The sequence below is a fragment of the Parasteatoda tepidariorum genome, chromosome 4 (genome assembly GCF_982258835.1).
Source record: "Parasteatoda tepidariorum strain Cologne lab strain chromosome 4, Ptep-v5.0, whole genome shotgun sequence".
NCBI classification, from domain to species: domain Eukaryota; kingdom Metazoa; phylum Arthropoda; class Arachnida; order Araneae; family Theridiidae; genus Parasteatoda; species Parasteatoda tepidariorum.
This window is the reverse complement of record NC_141758.1, coordinates 99,576,432-99,596,902: the sequence shown is the minus strand read 5'-3', so window position 1 is coordinate 99,596,902 and position 20,471 is coordinate 99,576,432. Positions and strand designations below refer to the sequence as shown.

General features: G+C 30.9%; 2 protein-coding genes across 5 annotated transcripts in view; one reads left to right on the top strand and one right to left on the bottom strand.

The window, feature by feature from the left end:
* Positions 1 to 1,484, bottom strand: part of LOC107450011 (uncharacterized) — a 34,799-nt gene extending 33,315 nt beyond the window's left edge. Inside the window, exons 1-2 of one of the 2 annotated variants that reach the window (XM_087161808.1) lie at positions 1,386 to 1,463; positions 159 to 192 (exon numbers count right to left, since the gene is read on the bottom strand). The gene's annotated coding sequence lies outside the window, so the exon portion shown is untranslated. Of the gene's footprint in view, positions 1 to 158; positions 193 to 1,385 lie in introns of both variants that reach the window. The other variant, XM_087161807.1, reaches the window with a different exon arrangement.
* Positions 1,485 to 1,630: 146 nt separating this feature from the next.
* The window catches only part of spri (Src homology 2 domain-containing protein sprint), a 57,468-nt gene continuing 38,627 nt past the window's right edge, over positions 1,631 to 20,471 (top strand). For 2 of the 3 annotated variants that reach the window (XR_015433218.1, XM_016065696.4), the window contains exons 1-2: positions 1,649 to 1,791; positions 6,806 to 6,912. Coding sequence is in view for 1 of the 3 variants with exons in the window: in XM_016065696.4 (XP_015921182.4) it covers positions 6,856 to 6,912 (57 nt within the window). In the remaining 2 variants the exon portion in view is untranslated. Of the gene's footprint in view, positions 1,792 to 6,805; positions 6,913 to 20,471 lie in introns of all 3 variants that reach the window. The other variant, XM_016065697.4, reaches the window with a different exon arrangement.

Here is a 20,471-nt window from a genome sequence, read left to right as displayed (position 1 = left end):
GTAGTTAGTTTTTTTAAAACCCATTATTTAAATAAGAAAAAAAATTGGTAACATTTAATTAAAAATGCGACAAAGTTATTTGTAATTATATTGCTATTTATAATATCATAATGTTTTAAAAAATAAAAGTTTAAAAAAAGTAAAAAACAAGCATGAACCTTTTCGTGACTCGAATCCTGTTAAATTTTGAATCTGGAATGAAAATTTGGAAATTGAACAACTATATCACCTAAAAGTAAAATGACAGATTCAGAAGCCCTAGATATTGTCAAGGAAAATTAAATTCGGAAAAAAAGTCAGTGAATTGTCAGTGGAAAAAATGTTTTATTTCTAAACCGGAAATTGTCATCGTCAAAGAATTCCACTCAATTAAATTGTGGCAATTCATTTTTTTTGTTTTCAATATAGTAATTTTCTTATGGTAAAATGTGTTACTCTTTTTCATTGTAATTTGGTTTCAATAAAATATTGATAAATGACACTTTTTAGCCAATCCAGGAAACCGGGAAATTCAGGCCTCTAGGTTAGAGATGGTCCCAGGCATCCTGAATAATTGGTTTGCTACTGTATTTCCATATATTTTGATTTCTATTATTTTAAGACACATATCCTCGATTATTCAAGAATTGTGTAAAATCAAATTAACATTTTCTTATATAAAATTTATTTCCCAAAAATGTTTTGAAAAAGATATCGTACTAAAAAAAAGCTAAAATTTTAATTCAAAAAGAAATTTTGTCCATAGGCAATATAAGGCTCTGATAATTTTCTGCACTCCTGCTTATATGTACATGAATATTTCCAATAAATCTTGACTCTAATATATTCCCTGATTAGCGGAACTAATTATAACTTCAAAAAATATAAATGTTTGTTTAAATGAATTGAATGATTTGTTCAATCAATCACTTCAAGGGTTTAATTAAATTTCTATTAATATTTAGTACCGTTGTAAGAATAAGCCCGAATAAATTTCCTAGTTATGTTATTTTATTATGTTAAAATAGTTTTAGTACGTCTACATCCTAGTTCATGCCAGAATAAGAATATTATATTAAAAATATTACGGTTTTAAAGCTATGTGAAAATCCGTAGCAGTAATCGTTACAAAAGCAATTGAAAAACTACAGATTTACGTTGGAATCTTAGTGATTCGAGAGCGTTTACAAGTGGTGACTCGATTCAAAATTTCCAATAGTTTCAAATAAGAAAAAAAATAATAATAATAATTTTTTTCAGTATGTTCAGGTGATTCGTAGATTGTGCACCCCTATAGCAGAAGACATTTACATAAAAATGGAAACACTGTATAGACCTATTATATTTTCTGAGGTACAATTTTGCAAAACTGAAGAACTAATCAAGCTAAAGTGGAAAACGCATACATTTAAAAAATATCACCAGTCACCAACAACTAACACCAAACCCAAAGATGAGCATAGTTTGTTTTCTATTTTGGGATTTGGGAATGAGGAACGAATGAGCGAATGCAAAGCAACGAGTATGATAAAACGTATTAGTTTCAGCATGTAGCTTTGTGCGGCGTATGTGTAGTTAGCGCTACCTGTGAGAAATCATAGTTACTATTCAATCTCCTTAGTTCAATGATAGGTTTTAACAACTTTTAATTATCTATGATAACTTTTCCATATGCTTTTGGTTTTGTGTTGTCTGTTGATAACGTAGGTTTTTCTGCAGGGGTGTGATTGTTTTGCATAGATTAAATCGAATTTTAGAATTTAAAATTCCTCAATTAAAAGAAAATTCATGTTGAATTTTGTTTAGCAATAGGTAAGATCTATTAGTTTTCAAGATTGTCAATCTCTAGTCTTATTGATAACGAATCTATTTTCTCATTGTATAAAAATATACTTTTCTTTAAGTGGGGTATTTATGTCATATAAAGAAATGTTTATGTTTTGTATTTTGAAATAAATTTAATGTGTTTTTTCTGCTTGTTCAAGATTAATAATATGAGGGATTCTCTTAGAATTTTATTCCTTTTGTTTATGAAACATGTAAAAGTGGTTAAATTAATATTTACTTTACCGAAGTTACAATTTACTACTTTAATTATTTATTTCTATTTTAACCTGTTACTGATACGTGATGATTTTCTCTGCTCCCTCATTTTTACCATCAATATGATTTTTCAAAAGTGTATATTATTCGGTTTTTATTATTAACGTAAACAAGTAACTTCGGTTGTATTTTTTTCCTTGCTGTAGTATTGATATGTTGTCATTGTTTTTATCTTTGATTAGTAAATATAGTTCTCAACAGATTATCAGCAACACAAATTCTCTTGATTTCAAATATATATATATATATATATATATATATATATATATATATATATATATATATATATATATATATATATATTTGTAGTTATGACCATTAAGCATCTGTTGTTGAAGAATTTTCTTATTAATGTAAAATCAATGATATTATTCATTAACAACTACGATGATATATATGAAGAATTCTATAAAAAAATTGTTAATTTGTAGAGAAACACTGAGAATTCAGTAAGAAAATTGTTAATATGTATGTCACTTCCAGGTAGTTAATTGCTTACTTATAATTTTGTAATAATTGCTTGTTAAGTGACAGTCACTCCGTCTAAATATTTGACATCTATTTTGCATCAATATAATTTCAAATTTTTAGTTATTAAACAGTGGACATGCATAATTTTTATTTAAGTTAAGAAATTTGTGTTCTTGGATTAAGTGAAACATCTTTCTGGATTTTCCAATTTCCCGTTACAAAGTGTGCAAAAATGATGATTTTTTTTTTAGTGATAGATAGATAGAAAACAAAATTAACTTTCATTTAGTATGGAAACTTTGGACACAAGTTTCTCATGCACGCTAATAGCAGTTCAAATCTTTTGTGTTGCCTACCACTTTTCATAGCAGTAGGTAACAATGTTTACAACTAATTGTTCATTTACATGCTTATTTAAATATGTATTTGTGAAGGTATTTTCTACAAGCTGTGCAATCAATAATTTTAAATTTTTGATTCAGACTTTTCTGTAAGATCTCCAACGTATATTACTCTATTTACTATTGCTTTCATTACTTACATTAGGTACTATTTAGTGGATTATATTCCACTAAAATTTTCTCCAAATCTTCAGAAAATAGTAATATTATCAATATTCATCTCAATTTTATATATATATATATATATATATATATATATATATATATATATATATATATATATATATATATATATATATATGCACTAAAATGTTGAAATATAATTACATTTTGTATTTTAATATTACAGTTGATGAAATAAGCTTTATTAAATATATTTGTGCAAAATGTTGAAATTGTATGAAACCATGTATAAAAAAGATTGGTACAAATAAAGCACGTCAAAAAGTGATAAATTAAATAACTCGTGGGTCGCAATATCATAATAAATGTATCGAGATTTGAAAAACCACATAAAAATTGACTTATTGCAAAAAAAAGATCAAAAATATTACTTGGATTTATGATAAAATCGACAAAAATAAAGCAATCAAAAAGTGTTTACTGAAGTTTGAAATTCGCATATCGAAATATCGTATTAAGGTATTGGGATTTTTAAAATCATGCAGAATATCAAAGTAATTACCATTGGGAAAAAATTATCGAGAAACAACATAAATTTATGATAGAATCTATGCAAATTGCCCATCAAAAAGTGTATTAAAGTCAAATATTATCAGAAAGTGTAGAAGTGTGACTTAAATGTGTATTTCATAATTTTCCTTATTTTTTCACTTTTTAAAATTTCTTTCTCTGTGTTCAGAAGGATCGCGGGCCACACATCAATAGTCGTTGGGCCGCAGGTTATGCATCCCTACTTAAGTTTAATTTCTAATAATGAGTGAGATTTATTTCTAAATTGTGTCCTTGTCCATTTTTTTAAAATAAAAAAATTCAGAGCATTATTTTTTTAACCATATTGTGTTTGAAAAACTATAAAATTTAACTGTGCTTCATTATGGGGGCACTCATGACACATAAGAAAATTTTCATCACAAATTATCTTTCTCCTTCATTACTAATTTAAAGTGTAGGAAAAGTGAGTTCAAACAAACCTAGAGTAAGCCATGAATTTTCAAATACTGAAAAGAAAATTTTGAAATATATAAATGAAAATAAATGATGAGATGATAACTTAGGATTATGCAATGGTAGGTTTCTCTTCTAATAATTTGTTTGTATAATATTGTAAAGTGTTTTTTTTTTTTTTTTCAATGATTGAAACTTCACAACTTACTTTTTCTTTCTTTTAAATTATTAAAGTAGGAGAAAGAAAATTTACAATGATGATTTTCTTCCACCGTATGGCATCCTCTCAAAGCAGTTGTCTTTACTTTTGTTTCATCTGATATTAATAGCGAATGACATAAATATTTTGTAATGACTTTACATTTTGAATCTTTGCATAAGTTCAAGATTATTAAAATCAGACTTTTATTTTGCAAAATTTTGAATATATATAATACTCTTTTACTATATAGCCAAAATTATTACAGTCTTCAAATATTGCTGTTATTTTTTATCTTAAAAAATTGGAAATATAGTATTTTTTGAAGGGTGTCGATTCGAGATTTGATACAGGCACTGTTTCCCCTGGATACGTCTTTGTAGGAGAGTAGTAGATATGAGCTAGTTCAAAAACATTTATGTAATTTTAAATTTATAATAAGTTATAATTTAATTAATTGTCACACTATTCATTTGTGTAACATTTTTGTTCACATACTATTTATAAATATTTATCTTAAATAATTTTCACAAGATAAAAAACTTCTAGTCTTCATTTAACTTACAGGCCCTAATTTTTAACTGGGCTAAGTCAATGACTTTTTTTCCTATTCCAATTAGTGTCAACTTTTACAGTGACTTCATAGTTTTCAACTGCATGTACAATGCTCAAAAAAAAGAGGGGGTATCACCCTGAATAACTTTGGTTCTAATGATTGGATTTTTACGTACTAAGTGTCAATCTTAGTGATTTGAGAGGGTGACCTCAAATATGCTAAATTATTGGTGTAGACTATATTTTAAGTTACAAAATCAGACACAAAACCATACATTCTCTGAATAAACATACCTATTTTTCAACGGATTCTGATTTTTGACCCTCAAAATGTAGGGGATAGCCCCAATCTGAGAAATATGGTCCCCATAGCTTGGTTAGGAGTGCGATCCAAAGTTTGGACCCCACAATGTTAGTTTTATTTTTTGCATATTTCACCATGTCTCTTGAACTTTTTAAGGGAATTAAAAAAAAAAGATTTGCACACAATTATATAATTCGTTTATCCAAAGATAAATCAACGCGAAAAATAAACTTTAGTAAATATTTATTATTTTATTTAATAATAGTCGAAAAAAATTTTAATTGTAAGGCATACACTAACTAACAACAGAAAGGCTCCTGTGTGTTTACAGACAGTGTGTCCCCTGATGAAGTGCTGCTCTGTAAACACACAACTTTATTTAAATTATATTTAAATTATTTTTGAGTAAATTTATATTATTACTAGTTTATATGATTTGAATTTGGTTTTAGCTGCCTTGTGCGCTGTTCCAATTTGAATTTGAATTAATGTAGTTATGGTTATTTTTATTTTTCTACCTCCTGTTTAATTAATTTCACTTAGGAATTTGAATTTACGTTTGAATACAATTTTGTACATCATTTTAAAATGTGTAATAATATGTGACAAAATATAAGCAAAATCAATTGCATAGTTTCTAAGAAATCGAAATTTAAATATAGGACTTTTTTTGTATTGTATATGTGTCTTATGACGTGAAAATCATCTGATCATAAGATCAAAAATTATACAAGTTGACATTTTTTTTGCACTGTATATATCAAGGAAATGACAAAGTTTTTATTCTTGCTTATTAAATAAGCATATTGCATGGTTATTTTTGTTGTCGAAACCTAACAATGTTAAATTATTAATCAGAGCCTGTTGGTCTGGAACGACTAAAATTTACTTAAGACTATTATAAAATGATTATTAGTAGCCTGATAAAAAAAAATCTTTCATTGTAATAACATAAACAGCCTTTTATCCCTTCAGTTTGTCGATAAAATTAGTACCAAGCATGCTTGGGAACTAAATAATGGGGTTTCCGTGTTCGGTTGACCCCCCAACCGGAATATCGGCTCCTGCGCCCGAGAGCCGAAAGTCAGGAAAACTGAGATGTGCACAATAGGCCATGTGCTTCTATGGGTTGTCGTGTCACTGAGTTTAGTCTAAACTCTTTTATATTAAAAAAGTCTTCATGGTTAGTTTTATTGTCTAAACTGTACAGTGTTATATTGATCAGGGCCTGTTAGTCTGGAACCACTAAAATTTAATTAGGACTATTATGAAATTATTGTTCGTGGCCCCGTGTACCAGCAATTCACGCAAAGGAATGATAAGCTGTTTTTTTTATTTTTATCATCAATTTCATGTCACTGCCTATGTTTTTCTTTCCCACACAATAGCCTGTTTCCTCATCTTTATAAACATTACACACTTTCTTTTTGCAATTTTTTATTTAAATTTACTCAGTTAACTTTAATTTTATAAATAAAAAAAATAGGAGGGATAAAATTTATTACAGACCTGTTAAAATACATGAAAAACTAGTTATATTTTTGATTTACTGGTCATAATTTTTCTCAATTTCTACCCCTGTTTATAGTTATTAATTTAAAACATTTCAACTTGTATGGAGTTTGCTAATGTTTCTTAGTTTTTTTTCTTCTTCTTTTCTTTTAGTGTGTTGGGAGTTATCAATTTGGATTATTCTTAGCGAATGATGAAATGTTATGGCTTCTCAATTGACTCCTCCTCAAAGTCCTCCTGAGCCCTCTTCATTTTGGCAGGTAATTGTACTACTCTCATTTTTGCAAAACTTCTCTTTCACTTATTATCAATCCTTAAGATGGTCTGTTTTCTTAATTTACATTTAGGAAAATGTTAAAACTAAAATTCAAACAAATGCAATTATTGCTTCTCTGAAATTTTTCATTATCCTCTTAGTTGATCAGACATCCCAATGTGGGCCAATACCTTCCTCTGAAGTTTTCTCTATAACGACCTCCGACAACTGAAATTTTTACTCAAATATATAAACCACCTCGATTGCTTAAACTTTAAACTGTCACGATCTAAAACATATAGAATTAAATTTTATAACGGTGAAAAAGTTTTGTATGCCCCATTTATGGGAAAATCTTAATTCTTAATCATTGTAAAATCATTATGTATTTACTTTCTTCAACTTCAATATAATCACCATAGCAGCGCATGCAATGACGATGCATGCATACTGTTTACTGTTACTCTTGAACATAATTAAAAAGTGTGTGGATGCCATCAAATCCAAAGACCCATTTTTGCCAATGGGTAATAAAAAAATAATAGACATGGACACAAATAATATAGTTAAATGTGAGTTAGGTGTTTAGATTTGATAAACTACCAATATATTGAGACACAGTGCATGCACTGATTCTAGTTCTCCTAAAATAGCTAGATATTATTAATCTGCTTTTTTTTTAAAAAAAATCGAAAGTAGGCTTTATTCAAAACTATCTTGTAAATTTTGAGTTAATACATTTCTAATTTTAGAAATATTTCAATTTTTCTTCCCAGTCAACCCAAGGGAAATATCACTGTGATTGCCTTTAAAAAAGAAAGGAAAGTTTCCCTATTGAACATTTGTACTCTGTCTGGCCAAAAGTATTTGGTCACACGGTTGTTAGGGTGGCGGAAGCATAATGTTATGGGGGTGTTTCTTGTGGTTTGACCTGTGTCCGCTAGTTCTTGTGACTGGAAATACAAACTCTGAGATGTATGTGGACATTCTGAACAATGCTGCACTCTCAACTCTATGGCAATATTTCGGGAAAGACCCATTTCTCTTCCAGCAGGATAACTGCTCTATTCACATATCGAGGGTTGCACGGGCATGGTTTGGCGAAATGGGTGTTCAAGAACTGTACTGCCTTTCTCAGAGTCCCGATCTAATTCCCATAGAACACCTTTGGGACGAATTCGAGCCTGGATTGCGTAGCCAGCCAAATCGACTGCAAGCACTCACTTCAGCTGTGATGGAAGTCAATTCCTATCAAAAACTGGTGAAAAGTCTTCCCAGATGTGTGCAGGCTGTCATCGATGCAGGAGACCTACATCCTCTTAATAAGTGCCTCTGGACGCTCTTAGTCCATACCACTGTGTGTCCAGATAATTTTGACCAGATAGTGTATTATTCATATGTCACCGGCTCATGAAATGCAATTGTCTAGTCACCACTGGCGTCCAATAAATTTTGCCTGGCTACTATATTTTTAGCTTTACAGTTAAAACTTAATATTCTTATTGCATTTTAATAATAGGCGGGGGGGGGGGAGTCTGGGAATTGGGTACTTGCACTCCAAGAAGAAGAAGACAACCATTACCCATGCATGTGACCTATGACGTCAGCACCAGCTAATCTTTATCAGCAATATGGAGTATTAAAGTTGAGCTAAGTCTCTCTACATAACTTAAAATATTAATTAACGTTGAGTTAATTAAATAGAGAGCCGTATAGCAAATCAAATTTGTTGAAATATATTTCTTTCTAGTCTACTTCTTTTACTTAACTTTAATTTATTATTTGTTCATGTATTTAATTGTAACTGTTATATATTTTTGTTTTGTGTACCTGGCAACTTCGATGCATAATAAGTTTGTTTGTGTTCTACATGGCTTCGTGCCGGTCTTTGTGTTATTATATAGTGGTAGAATTCAAATATTTGTGAAAGATTATAGGCTGCGTTACTTAAGAGAATTGGTACTTGACAGGCTTGGCTTCCTCGAAGTAGAATAAAAAGAACAGTTGCTAGTGTAAACAAAAGCCACGTTTCAATAACCAATCAGGATCGAGATACCCACACTTGCAGGTATCCCATTGGGCTCGAATAATTTTTTTCCCACGCTCACTCACTTGTTTTCAACACTTATCAGAGAAACAGTCTTATTTTTACCCTACCTTTATATAGCCACGAATTCCCTAAACTTCTGACCACACATTTTGTAATAATACAGTGTTAAAAAAAATAGGAATTTTCAAAATCATGTAGAAATCTGTAGCCATAATGACAGAATAGCAAGCATTAACATCATTTGCACATTAGCCCAGGATGAGCCAAAACATTTCTCTAAGCAGTTATCTTTGTCCCCAAAACTTGTAAGAGTTTAATACCCATATGGTTTTAAAATCCGAATTAATGGAGTCCAGCCATCGAGATTTTTAGACGCCATCAACCAATTAGCCCTTGTTATGTCTTGTATCTAAACGGTAAATGTTTCCTGTAAATCTCATTCTGCTTAACTTTGTAAATGTTATTACATCAATGAAGTTTTCACAGAAACTTCGCCTATCTCTGTCTGTTGCTTTGATTCCGCCAAAAATAATTAGCACAATTTAAATCTTTCACACACAGTTGAAAAAATACTTTGAATTAAGAAAAACATATCTGAGTACGATTCATCGTGGGGACAGTTCTTCTCGGCGACAATTCATTGCGAGTCCATTTCTCCGTCGCCACAATTTTTCGGAGGCACATTTTTCCATCGCCATATTTTGTGGCAGTTACATTTCTCCGTAGCCTCGATTTGTGACAGGCACATTTTCTCCATCGTCGGATTTTGTGGCAGGCACATATCTCCGACGCCACAATTTGTGGCAGTCATATAACTCCATCGCCACAATTTGTGACTGGCACATTTCTCCTTCTCCACAATTTTTCGGATCCACATTTTCATATTGCCAGATTTTGTGGCAGGAACATTTCTCCGCCACGATTTGTAGCAAGCACATTCCTCCGTCGACACGATTTGTGGCAAAATCATTTCTCTATCGCCACAATTTGTCGGAGGCACATTTCTCCGTCACCACGATTTGTAGCAGGCACATTCCTGCGTCGACTCGATTTGTGGCAAAATCATTTCTCTATCGCCTCAATTTGTTGGAGGCACATTTCTCCATCGCCACAATTAGCAGCATGAACATTTCTCTATCGCCACAATTTGTCGGAGACACATTTCTCCTTCGTCACAATTTGTCGGAGACACATTTCTCCGTCGCCACGATTTGTGGCAAAATCATTTCTCTATCGCCACAATTTGTCGGAGGCACATTTCCCCATCGCCACAATTTGTTAGAGACACATTTCTCCTTCGTCACAATTTGTCGGAGACACATTTCTCCGTCGCCGCAATTTGTGGCAAGCACATTTCTCCGTCGCCAAAATTAGTAGCATGAACATTTCTCTATCGCCACAATTTGTCGGAGTCACATTTCTCCTTCGTCACAATTTATCGGAGACACATTTCTCCGTCGCCACGATTTGTGGCAAAATCATTTCTCTATCGCCACAATTTGTCGGTGGCACATTTCCCCATCGCCACAATTAGTAGCATGAACATTTCTCTATCGCCACAATTTGTCGGAGACCCATTTCGCCGTCACCAAGATTTGTGGCAAGCACATTTCTCCGTCGCCGCAATTTGTGGCAGGCGCATTTCTCCATCGCGACAATTTTCCCGGGCACAATTCTTTGCTGACGCTAGCAGTCACGAGAACGATCTCTTGCCGTTTTGATGAAATACATCTATTTTCGAAGACAAAACTCATGCGTTGTCTACAAAAGCCTACCAAATATTTCATTTATGGCTGTTAGGATCTAAGACCAGTAAAGATTTTAAACAAAATGAAAAACAGTATATTCTTAATCTAAAGATCGGATTTTTATGGATCTATGGTTTTTAAGAGGATTGATGATTTTTAAGAGGCAAGCGCTAAATAAATTATGAAATCACATAAAAACAAACAATAAGAGCTCGTTACAACAAGGACGGCGTATTACTATAAACTTTCTTAATCATTGTCTGAACTTAAAAGATACAAAAATTAATAATCTGGTTATAAGAGCTTAAAAAATACATTTTCCTGAAGTTTAAGCGGGCAATATTCTAGGAAAAAAAGATTTGAATGGAAGACTTTTTTATTTATTTCTGGTATCAATACATAAAAACGTTTCCATCTTGCAAATTTTACACATTATTTTAAAAAAGCAATGACTGCTCAATCACCAGATCTTCTTCCCAACCCCGTGACAGAATCGTGACGTCACGGCAACATTAGCGTAGAACGATATCGAGTTCTTGCACAAAGATTTTTCCTTGTTATCATTGATGTCAAAAGGAACTGCTCTTTATTTTAATTTCTTCTTACAAAACCTTTGTTGTTCAAACATTTCTGTTCTAGAAATGCTGTCTTTTATTAAGTACAGAGCTGCTTAACCCTTTAATGGGCCCTTTATTTCTAGTAAAGGTAAATTAAAGTATTTTTGGAATTGAAATTGTTTTAAGAACAGTAATTGATATAAAAAAAAAACTCATTTAGTTTATAAAAATGCCATTTTTTTGGTGGTAAATATATTTAACATGACCTATTAGGAACTTACTGACTTTTATTTTTCTTTATTTATAAAATAAATTCCTTAAATGCTACAAACTTCAAAAGAAATTATGTATTTTATAACTTTTATACGTTTTTTAAAAGTGACAAATGGTTACCAATTTTATTCAAACTCACTTCAAGAAAGCTGAAGTTATTGAAAAATGGAAACCTAAATTAAAAGTGGTAAAACGTGGTGGTAAGTATACTTACCACTGCCTTCAGAAGGGTTAAGTCAATCTACAATCTGTAAACTAAAGCAGTATACTCGATGTGAGTATTTAAAATCAAAATAGTTGTCCATTATTTAAAAAAAAAAGGAAAGGCTCGTTAAAACGGACTTTCACAATACTTTCCCTACAGAAACATATCTGTTTTATTTATTTATTTATTTTTTTAAGATGGATTAATATTTTTGATTCATTATGAGGAGTATCTATAAAAATGCGTACTAGAAAAGCACTCAAGCTTCTTACTGTTTATTTTACGTGAGACATTGTTTCCGATGTATTTTTTTTTACACTAAATTGAATGAAACCAATCTTGAAATCATCTCACGAATAGTTTAAACGATATAAGGGTTTTTCTTTGAAAGAAATTCAAATTACGCAGCTGACATTGGTATCGAATCGAATGTGGCATTGTTTCCCAAGTATTTTTTTCTCGTTGAAAATTAGACTATACACAACTCAATAAAACGAATAGTTCTAAATTTAAACGAGTTTTTGTGTTTAAAAATGTATTCATTTTGAAATGCACTTATGTACAGATTCTACATTGTTCTGTAGGAGGTGAACATGTAATTAGATGTATTTTTTTATGCAGAATTGGTCAAATAAATAGTTAAGAAGTTATAAGGATTTTGTGTACCAAAAGTAAAATCTTGTACTTGCATCTCATCAATATACTCATCTCATGTTGCTATACAGACAAGTGAAGTATTGTTTCCTAAGTATTTTTCCTCACTTAATCGAATGAAAACTAACGCAAATCAGAAGGATTACTGTTTCAGAAGTTGTACTTTTTCTATGCTACTTATCCTATCAACTTGAATTTTACCTCATTCAATTCTCTTGTGCCATAAAACCTCTATATTCAATCAATCAATCAACCTCATTCAATTCAGCGTAAAAAATTACATCGAAAAAATGTACCTTTTATGCTCAGTTAGGAGGACATTAAAAAGTGTACGTAATCTCATCACAAAGTGTACGTAAGTACATGTCAATTGGAAATTTTTTTTATACTAAGCGCTTTTAAACTATTCATTCTATTGACTTATTTTATATACTCTCGTTCGATTCAACGTAAAAAAATATGCTTCACTTTGTAGATAATAAAAGCAAATGCATAAATAGATACACATATAAATTTATATTTTTTTATATATAAAACACATATAACTTCTAAACTATTAATCTAATCACCTTGTAATTAGTTTCCTCTAATTCAGCGTAAAAAAATACATGGGAAACAAAAGTGCTGACGTGAAATATCCTCAGTGGTAGACGGATCACGGGTTACAGTTCCCTTGCCGTCAGGCTAACCGTGGGAGGTTTTCGTGGTCTTCCTCTCCATGTAACGCAAATATCTCCCAATACTCAATCCTGGAGTTCCCTTGTCTTCTGGATTGGGTTCAAAATTACAAGGCTACGGAGTTGAACATTAGTAGTATTGTTCAACTCCCAAAAATTGTATCGGCTCTGTTCAATGACAGTTATAAGATAAAAATGAGAGACGAGCCGCGATGGCTCAAGCGATAGAGCGCTCGCCTTCCAACGAGGTGAACCTGGTTCGAATCCCAGCAATGGCTGGTCAATACGAATTCCGCATCCGGCTTGCACGACCACAGTGCTAACATGAAATATCCTCAGTGGTAGGCGGATAATAAGTTAGAGTCCCCTCTCCTGTCAGGGTAACCGTGGGAGGCTTTCGTAGTTTTCCTCTCCATGTAACGCAAATGCTGGTTAGTTTCATCAAAAAGTTCTCCCAGTTCTTGATCCAGGAGTTAACTTGTCTTCTGGATTGGGTTCAAAATTACAAGGCTGCCGAGTAGTCGTAAACCCAAAATTTTGTCTGCTGTTCAACGACGGTTATAAAAAAAAATGAGAGATTCGTACAAAAGCAAGCAGGAAAGTTTTCAGGTATCATTTATGACTTATCAAAACTTTCTGTAAATAGAAGCTTTGTAACATTTCATAGCAAAATTAATGAGTTTAGATTTGTTCAAAAATTAATAAATATTTCTTTGAGAGTTCTTATTCAAACTCTGAACTTTAAATATAGCAAATTTATTTTGCACTGCCACAAAAGTGTGCAATTGGCAATCGAAATGAGCTGCAGGTGGCGTAGAGCATAACTCTACCTACGGCAATACTTCGCATGCTTTCCCCAATATACATCTGAGCAAATGTCACGTGTCTCTCTATGAAACTGGATTGCTGATCCAATTCTATACATCTCTAATTGCATTAAATTAGAGATAAAGAACCTTTGTAACTAATATTAATTTCGTGCAGATGAAACCGAACCAAATTAACCAAAGAAATCGATATCTTCATGTGAAAAAATTGTTTCGGACCGTGTTATTTTCCGACCAATAAGAATGCACGATAAAGGGAAAACGATTTTATGGCAAAACGCTTTTATATTATATAGATAAATATTACCGAATTTTTAGAATTTCAAAGTACTTAAAAAGTAACTTAAGATTTTAAATTTTTTTTAAAGAATTTTGTTTCATATTTAACAATTTTTCTTTCGAAAAATCCTTTTCGTTTTTTTTTTTTTTTTTAATCGATTTACCCATTACACGCTACGTTACAGATTGAGATCGGAAAGAACGATTTTATTTCCACTTGACTTGAATCGGTTTCAAACGAAAGGAATTCTGATTAATTTTTCTATAAACTTTTTTAAGTTTCTCTTTTCCTACAGTCATAGATGAACGCTGTGTTTTAGTAAGTTGTTATAAAGGTTTTCTCAAGTTTCAATTTTTATTTAACAAGAAATTCGACTTAGATGTGATATTTGATTGTGTGATTGACAAAAATTTCATATTGACATTGTAGAATAACCTTGATGGTAGTCGAAGAAATTAAAAATATGGAGAATACATGGGGGAAAAAATAAAGGTTTTTTAAAAGAGGAGAAAAAATTATTAAAGAGTGTTTTTAAAAATAATTACAAATTTACAAAAAAATTTTAAAAATTAAAAAAAAGAAAATTTAAAATTAAAATACGAAAGAGATATAATCTCGTCATCAACTCACACGATTATATCCGAAAAAAATAGTGCTTTCTAATATCGTATTAATATAGCCAAAGCAAAATGTATCAATACAATAGTGTGTAGAGCACCAAAAAAATTTATACAAAAATAGGACTTATTAAGCACAAATATAAAATAAAGAAAATGAGAAATAAAACAAGCAAGAACTAGAAAATAAAAAAAATCTAGAATGTGCAAAATAAAAAATGTAATACATAAAGGGATTACCGAATTCTAAAATATTTCTACTTGTAAACATTTTTCAAAACTGATTTAATATGTTTTAGTAACAAGTTTGCCAGATTAAGAAAAATATAAAAATAGAAGCGTAAATAGAGGATGAAGGGATCAACTTATGGCACGTTATTACTGGAGCGCGTTTGATTTGTTTGTCTATTAAATCTGCTGTAAAATTAATAATGTTATTTATATGTTAACCTGTGGTTTTTGTAATATGAAATATGTTGGACAAACTAGTAGCTCTCTAAATATTAGAATTAATCATCGTTCAAATATAAACAGCATTAATAAACGTGCCATAAGTTGATTCCTTCATCCTCTATTATTCTTCTATTTTTTGTAATTTGGCAAACTTGTTACGAAAACTTTTTAAATCATTTTTGAAATGCCCGTAAATGTTTTGAATACCTGTAAACGTAATTACACTTGAAATCGCTACTCGCTTTATGTACTACATTTTGATTTTTATTCTGCGTTTTTGTTTTATTTTACATTGTTGCTTAATTAGTTCTATTTTCGTTTTCTCACACTATTGTATTGATATATTTTGCTTTGGCTATATTAATGCAATATTAGAAAGCACTATTTTTTTTTCGGATATAATCGTGTGTGCTGATGGCGAGAATATATCTTTTCCTCATTTTATTTTCCATTTTTTTTTTTTAATTTTAAAAACATTTTTTTATTTTTCTTTAAAAAATCTTTACATCTTTTTCCGTTTATTCTCTGTATTTTTAACTTATTTTATGAGTTCTACGTACTTGTAGATTATGCGCTGTAAATGAAACTTAACCTTTCTTAACTTTCTTGGTTAATCTCTCTCTTTCATCTTTTTTGTCTTTATAATGTTATTGTGTATATATATATATATATATATATATATATAGGAATATCTTCTGACTTTTTTGTGAAAGATCCCCGGAAATATTTCTCATATTTTTGTGAAAATAGGGTCCTGTGCCGCATAAATAAATTTCTACAATAAATGTTTTGTTTTAACACGTTGAATACCACGCTAATTTTACATAGCTTGTCCGTCTGGTCAAAATGATTTTCTCAGTATGTATTGCATTAATTTCTTCAAACTGTTTTAGTAATGATAATAATATTTAAAAAAATTAAAAGCGTTAAAAATATACTCGAAATATGTGTTCCTAATAATCTTGGCTTTGCCGATCACCGGTGACCCCCCACGGCATTCTATGTGTTAAATAAATTTAGAATGATTCACACACGCATAATAAATAAATAAAAAGTTTAAATGGTAAAGAAAAATTATAAATTCATAAGTTTAACTCGTAACAAAAAAAAAAAGTTTTGAAAGCGATGACCATTGCAATAATATGGATCCTTTTAGTTAAGTATGAAGTGAGACATTCTCAGTTCTTTCACCTCCCTATATCTTATGACTCTTCTGTTCTTTATTAATAAGCAATGGAAGTCCACCCGACCTCAATTCCTTGAGGTTGACTGCCATTCACGCCACAAGACTGGGTTTTTTTTTTTTTTTTCTTCCAAGAATGGGTCACTCAGATCATGAATTGGTTGGTTGATGTTTGTCTATTGTCATCTGAAATCTCAACGAAGAGAACCAGAGTGTGACTGCTAATAATTTGTAGAAAAATAGCAGTTTTTCTTTCTTTTTAATTTTTTTAAACGATTATAAAAATGTTGACATTTATAATGGAAGGTATTTTCTTTTCAACCATGTCTCAAATTACGGAAAACATTACAAAGTTTTAAAATATCAACATGAAATAAAAGTTATTTTCAGAATATTATAAAATATTCAGAATAATTCCGTATTTATAAAGGGGGGGAGTAAAATGCACGCGAGATTCATTTTCCACGAAACAAAAAATGGTGATCAGATGGCGAAAAGGCAGACAATTTTTTAATCGTCGTTTTTTATGTTTAGTCCAGGAACCAAGGGGTCAGAGGGGACTTTAGGCCCTCCCTTTTTCTAAAAGGAGGTGACAACACCCCTTTTAAAATTACAATTTTTCACTCAATACTCGTGTAATTTAATTTTACAATTTTGAAAAAAATTAATAACAGATAATTTTTTTGTGTCTGAATTTTAAAAAGGGGTATAAATGTAGTTTGTATACTTTAACTAAGAAAAAACCTAGTTAATAATTAATCTTTTCATAAACATAAGTTAAATCCTTGGGAATAGAATTAATTTACTAGATTTTTACTTCTACTAAACTTTTTAAACTATCGATTGAAACTACATGATAAACTACTCGATTTTTTTTTTTTTTTAATTTGACTTTGTTTGGATTTCAAAATAAAATATTGTGATTTAAAACCTTATCAGCGTACAGAATTATCTAGAAAAAATATATCATTACAAATAATATGTAGACATCATCGTGGTAGAATATTTCATTAAAAAAACAACATTGATGTAATTTTAAATTTCAGGAAAGATAAATTGTAGCGCTAAAAAAAAAAGAGAGATAACCTTGTTTACTTTTTATATTAAGAATGCATTTGAACAAAAGTAATCATATTAGAAATGTCTGGAAAAAATTTTTTAATTGTCAGGATAATTTATGCATTGCGGTTCTAAATTAAAAAATAACATTAAGCATTTTTTCTAATGTACAGATATTTTGACTGGTACTTGTTTTTTTCACCATCATCGCCATTTTTTTTTCCTTCGCGCGTTCTTAGTTGTAACCATTTTGTGACACAAATCATTAAAGACGACTGTTTTATTCGTCATTCATAAGAAGGCGGCCAGATTTTAACAATGGAAAAGAAACATTTCCCTTGAATTATCATTCCATCGATATTTGGCTTCAACTCGCCATTCTGGCGCACACGTATAAAATGTTTCTATGGCAGTCTATATTGAACTGTTTGGAGTTAATAAGAGGGCAGGTGTAGGAAATGCTTAATTATAGGGTATAGGGAAGGAACGCCGAGGGTTAATAGTGCTGTACCCGCATTCGATTCCTTTGTCATTAATGAACTGTATACATTCTAACTATCTTTTTCTTTTATCCACGTCCCTGTGGCAGAATCATGGCGACATTGACGCAGAACGTTACAGAAAGACTTTTCTTTTGGGAAGAAAAAATTTTGGTTTTCTTTTCTGCAGAAATTTACACGTAAAATTTGAATCGCGCGTTGAAACAATCACTTTTTGTCGCGTTCAATTTACTCCTATGGTATCGTAAATCCATGCAGTGTTTCGATTGGCAGTTATTGATCTTCACGCGGTTTTTAATCATCCCGATATATTTCAGACGATATGGGTAATTCGAATCGTGCATTCGCATATTTACTTTTTAATACAATAATTTTATCGTTTTATTTATTTTTATCTTTTGGGGGGGGAGGCAATTATTACTTTTGATTTCTATATTGTTTTTTCTTCTTTAAATTCGATATTATTTATTACAACAATCAAATCTTGAGAAGAAACGCGCATCTGAGTTACCCCCTTTTGAAAAGTCCGATTCGCATGATTTCGTCATCTGTCTGGTTTTCGGTAATTACCGCAACGGATTTCATGACTTTTAATTTATTTAATTATTTATTTATTTTTTGATGATTTACAAAATGCGATAAAGGAAATAATTAATGATTTTTTCTCCACCAACGACATGCGAGAGTATCACCGATAAAAAAAATATTACATATTCAATTATTTTTCTTTTTGTAAACACAGCGTTTTTGTTACTTTAAATTCGTAGTAACATACATCTATGTTATTGACAGCTTCTTGCAGAAAGATATTAGTGCTAGAGAGTTTGGTCGCAGAAAGTCCCGAAAAAATTCTGCATATGGGTGAAATAAATCTTCGCACGCTTAAAATACTTCTGTATTACGCTGCATTTTATTATGCTCGCGGGTCCGATAAATTCAGTTTTCATCCTTATTGATTAATTAAAACATGCAATTTATTGCAAATCCCGATACATCCCCCCCCCCTCGCTTTCATTTATATGTTACGTCTGCAGCTTTAGATTTATTAAAGAATAAATCCCTCTTTATTTCCTTCCTTTTTTTTTTATTTCAAATATTTATGTGCAGTGTAATATTTCTTAAAAGCAATTTTTTTAAAAACAAATCTAACATTTGGTCCCTAAAGACCCTTTTAAAAAATTGCATCAAATGCATGTGCTGGTGCCAATGTTCTATTTTCGTTCTTTCGTCAAACATAAAAGGAATTTCTTCCACATTTTCTAGTTTAGAAGAATTGGTGTTAATTTTTTGATTTCATGCTAAGCTGGTTTTCAGTGCAATTTTGGTATTGGTTTCAATACAAAGGACAAAATCGTGCAAAAGTTTGTTGAAACTTTCTTTTAGAACATGAAACTGGCAAAATTTTGCATAATCAAATCATAGTAGTATTATCAAATGCTACCCAAGTCAAAATTCTTGATGGTCCCATCAAAACATTTTGATGGTTTATGCTGGTTTCAGTGCGATTCATGATGGTCCAACATCATTTGATGGTCACCATCATCTAACATTTTCCATTATGCGTTCATTGTTTTTGATATGCCAACAATCTTCCATCATTCCATGACGTAAAGTGCTACTTTAATACTATGATGGTTAACCATCAAGAGAAGTTTGATTCTCATGGACCAACAATCAATGATGGTTCCAACTATGCATTTTCATAATGGTATAATAATTCTTTTTGGTTCTCAGGAATATACAATAAAAAAATAACTATATAACTTGCCCCACAAAAATATGCCTGCAAATACATTATTTTAAACTACTTCAAAATGATAAACCAATTGTTTGAAGCAAAAGAAAATCTTATCAAACTTAAAAGGTATGTGTAATTCCTGATGATAGTTCAATTGGCAAGAAAAAAGATAAATCATTGCCATTAACAGACATGAAATACTACTTATAGCTGAATAATGAATTATCCAAAATATAGAAAAAAGATTTTTAAAAAATAATCTTGTTTGATTCATCAGAAGTTTTATGTGGCAGGATGCACATACCCTTTAATAGACAGTTAAAAAATACAAGGGAGTAATTTTTGCGATCTTCGATGTTTGGGAAAAGACAATTTTAAGTTAGCTTTAAGCTAGTCTAAAATCATTGCAAGACTTTACCATTAACAGCGAACATGTACTGTCCTTTAAACACGTAGAGAATTTTGAAATTTGCCGAAATTAGAAAGCTAGATGATTGTTCTACCGACCAGCATTGGTCAGAAATTATTCTCTTATAAAAATACAACTAATGCAGTTAAGTTTTGCTGTTGTTGCTCATATAGTGAAGGTCATGTTAGCCTTGTCACATAGCAGTGCTGCAGTTGAATGAGGACTTTGCCCCTAATATAGTTAGTCTACAGTAAAATCCCCCCCTTGGCATTCATCTGGACCCGTGGCGGTGACTATAGTAACGAGGTATAACTATTTCAAGTAGGGGTATGG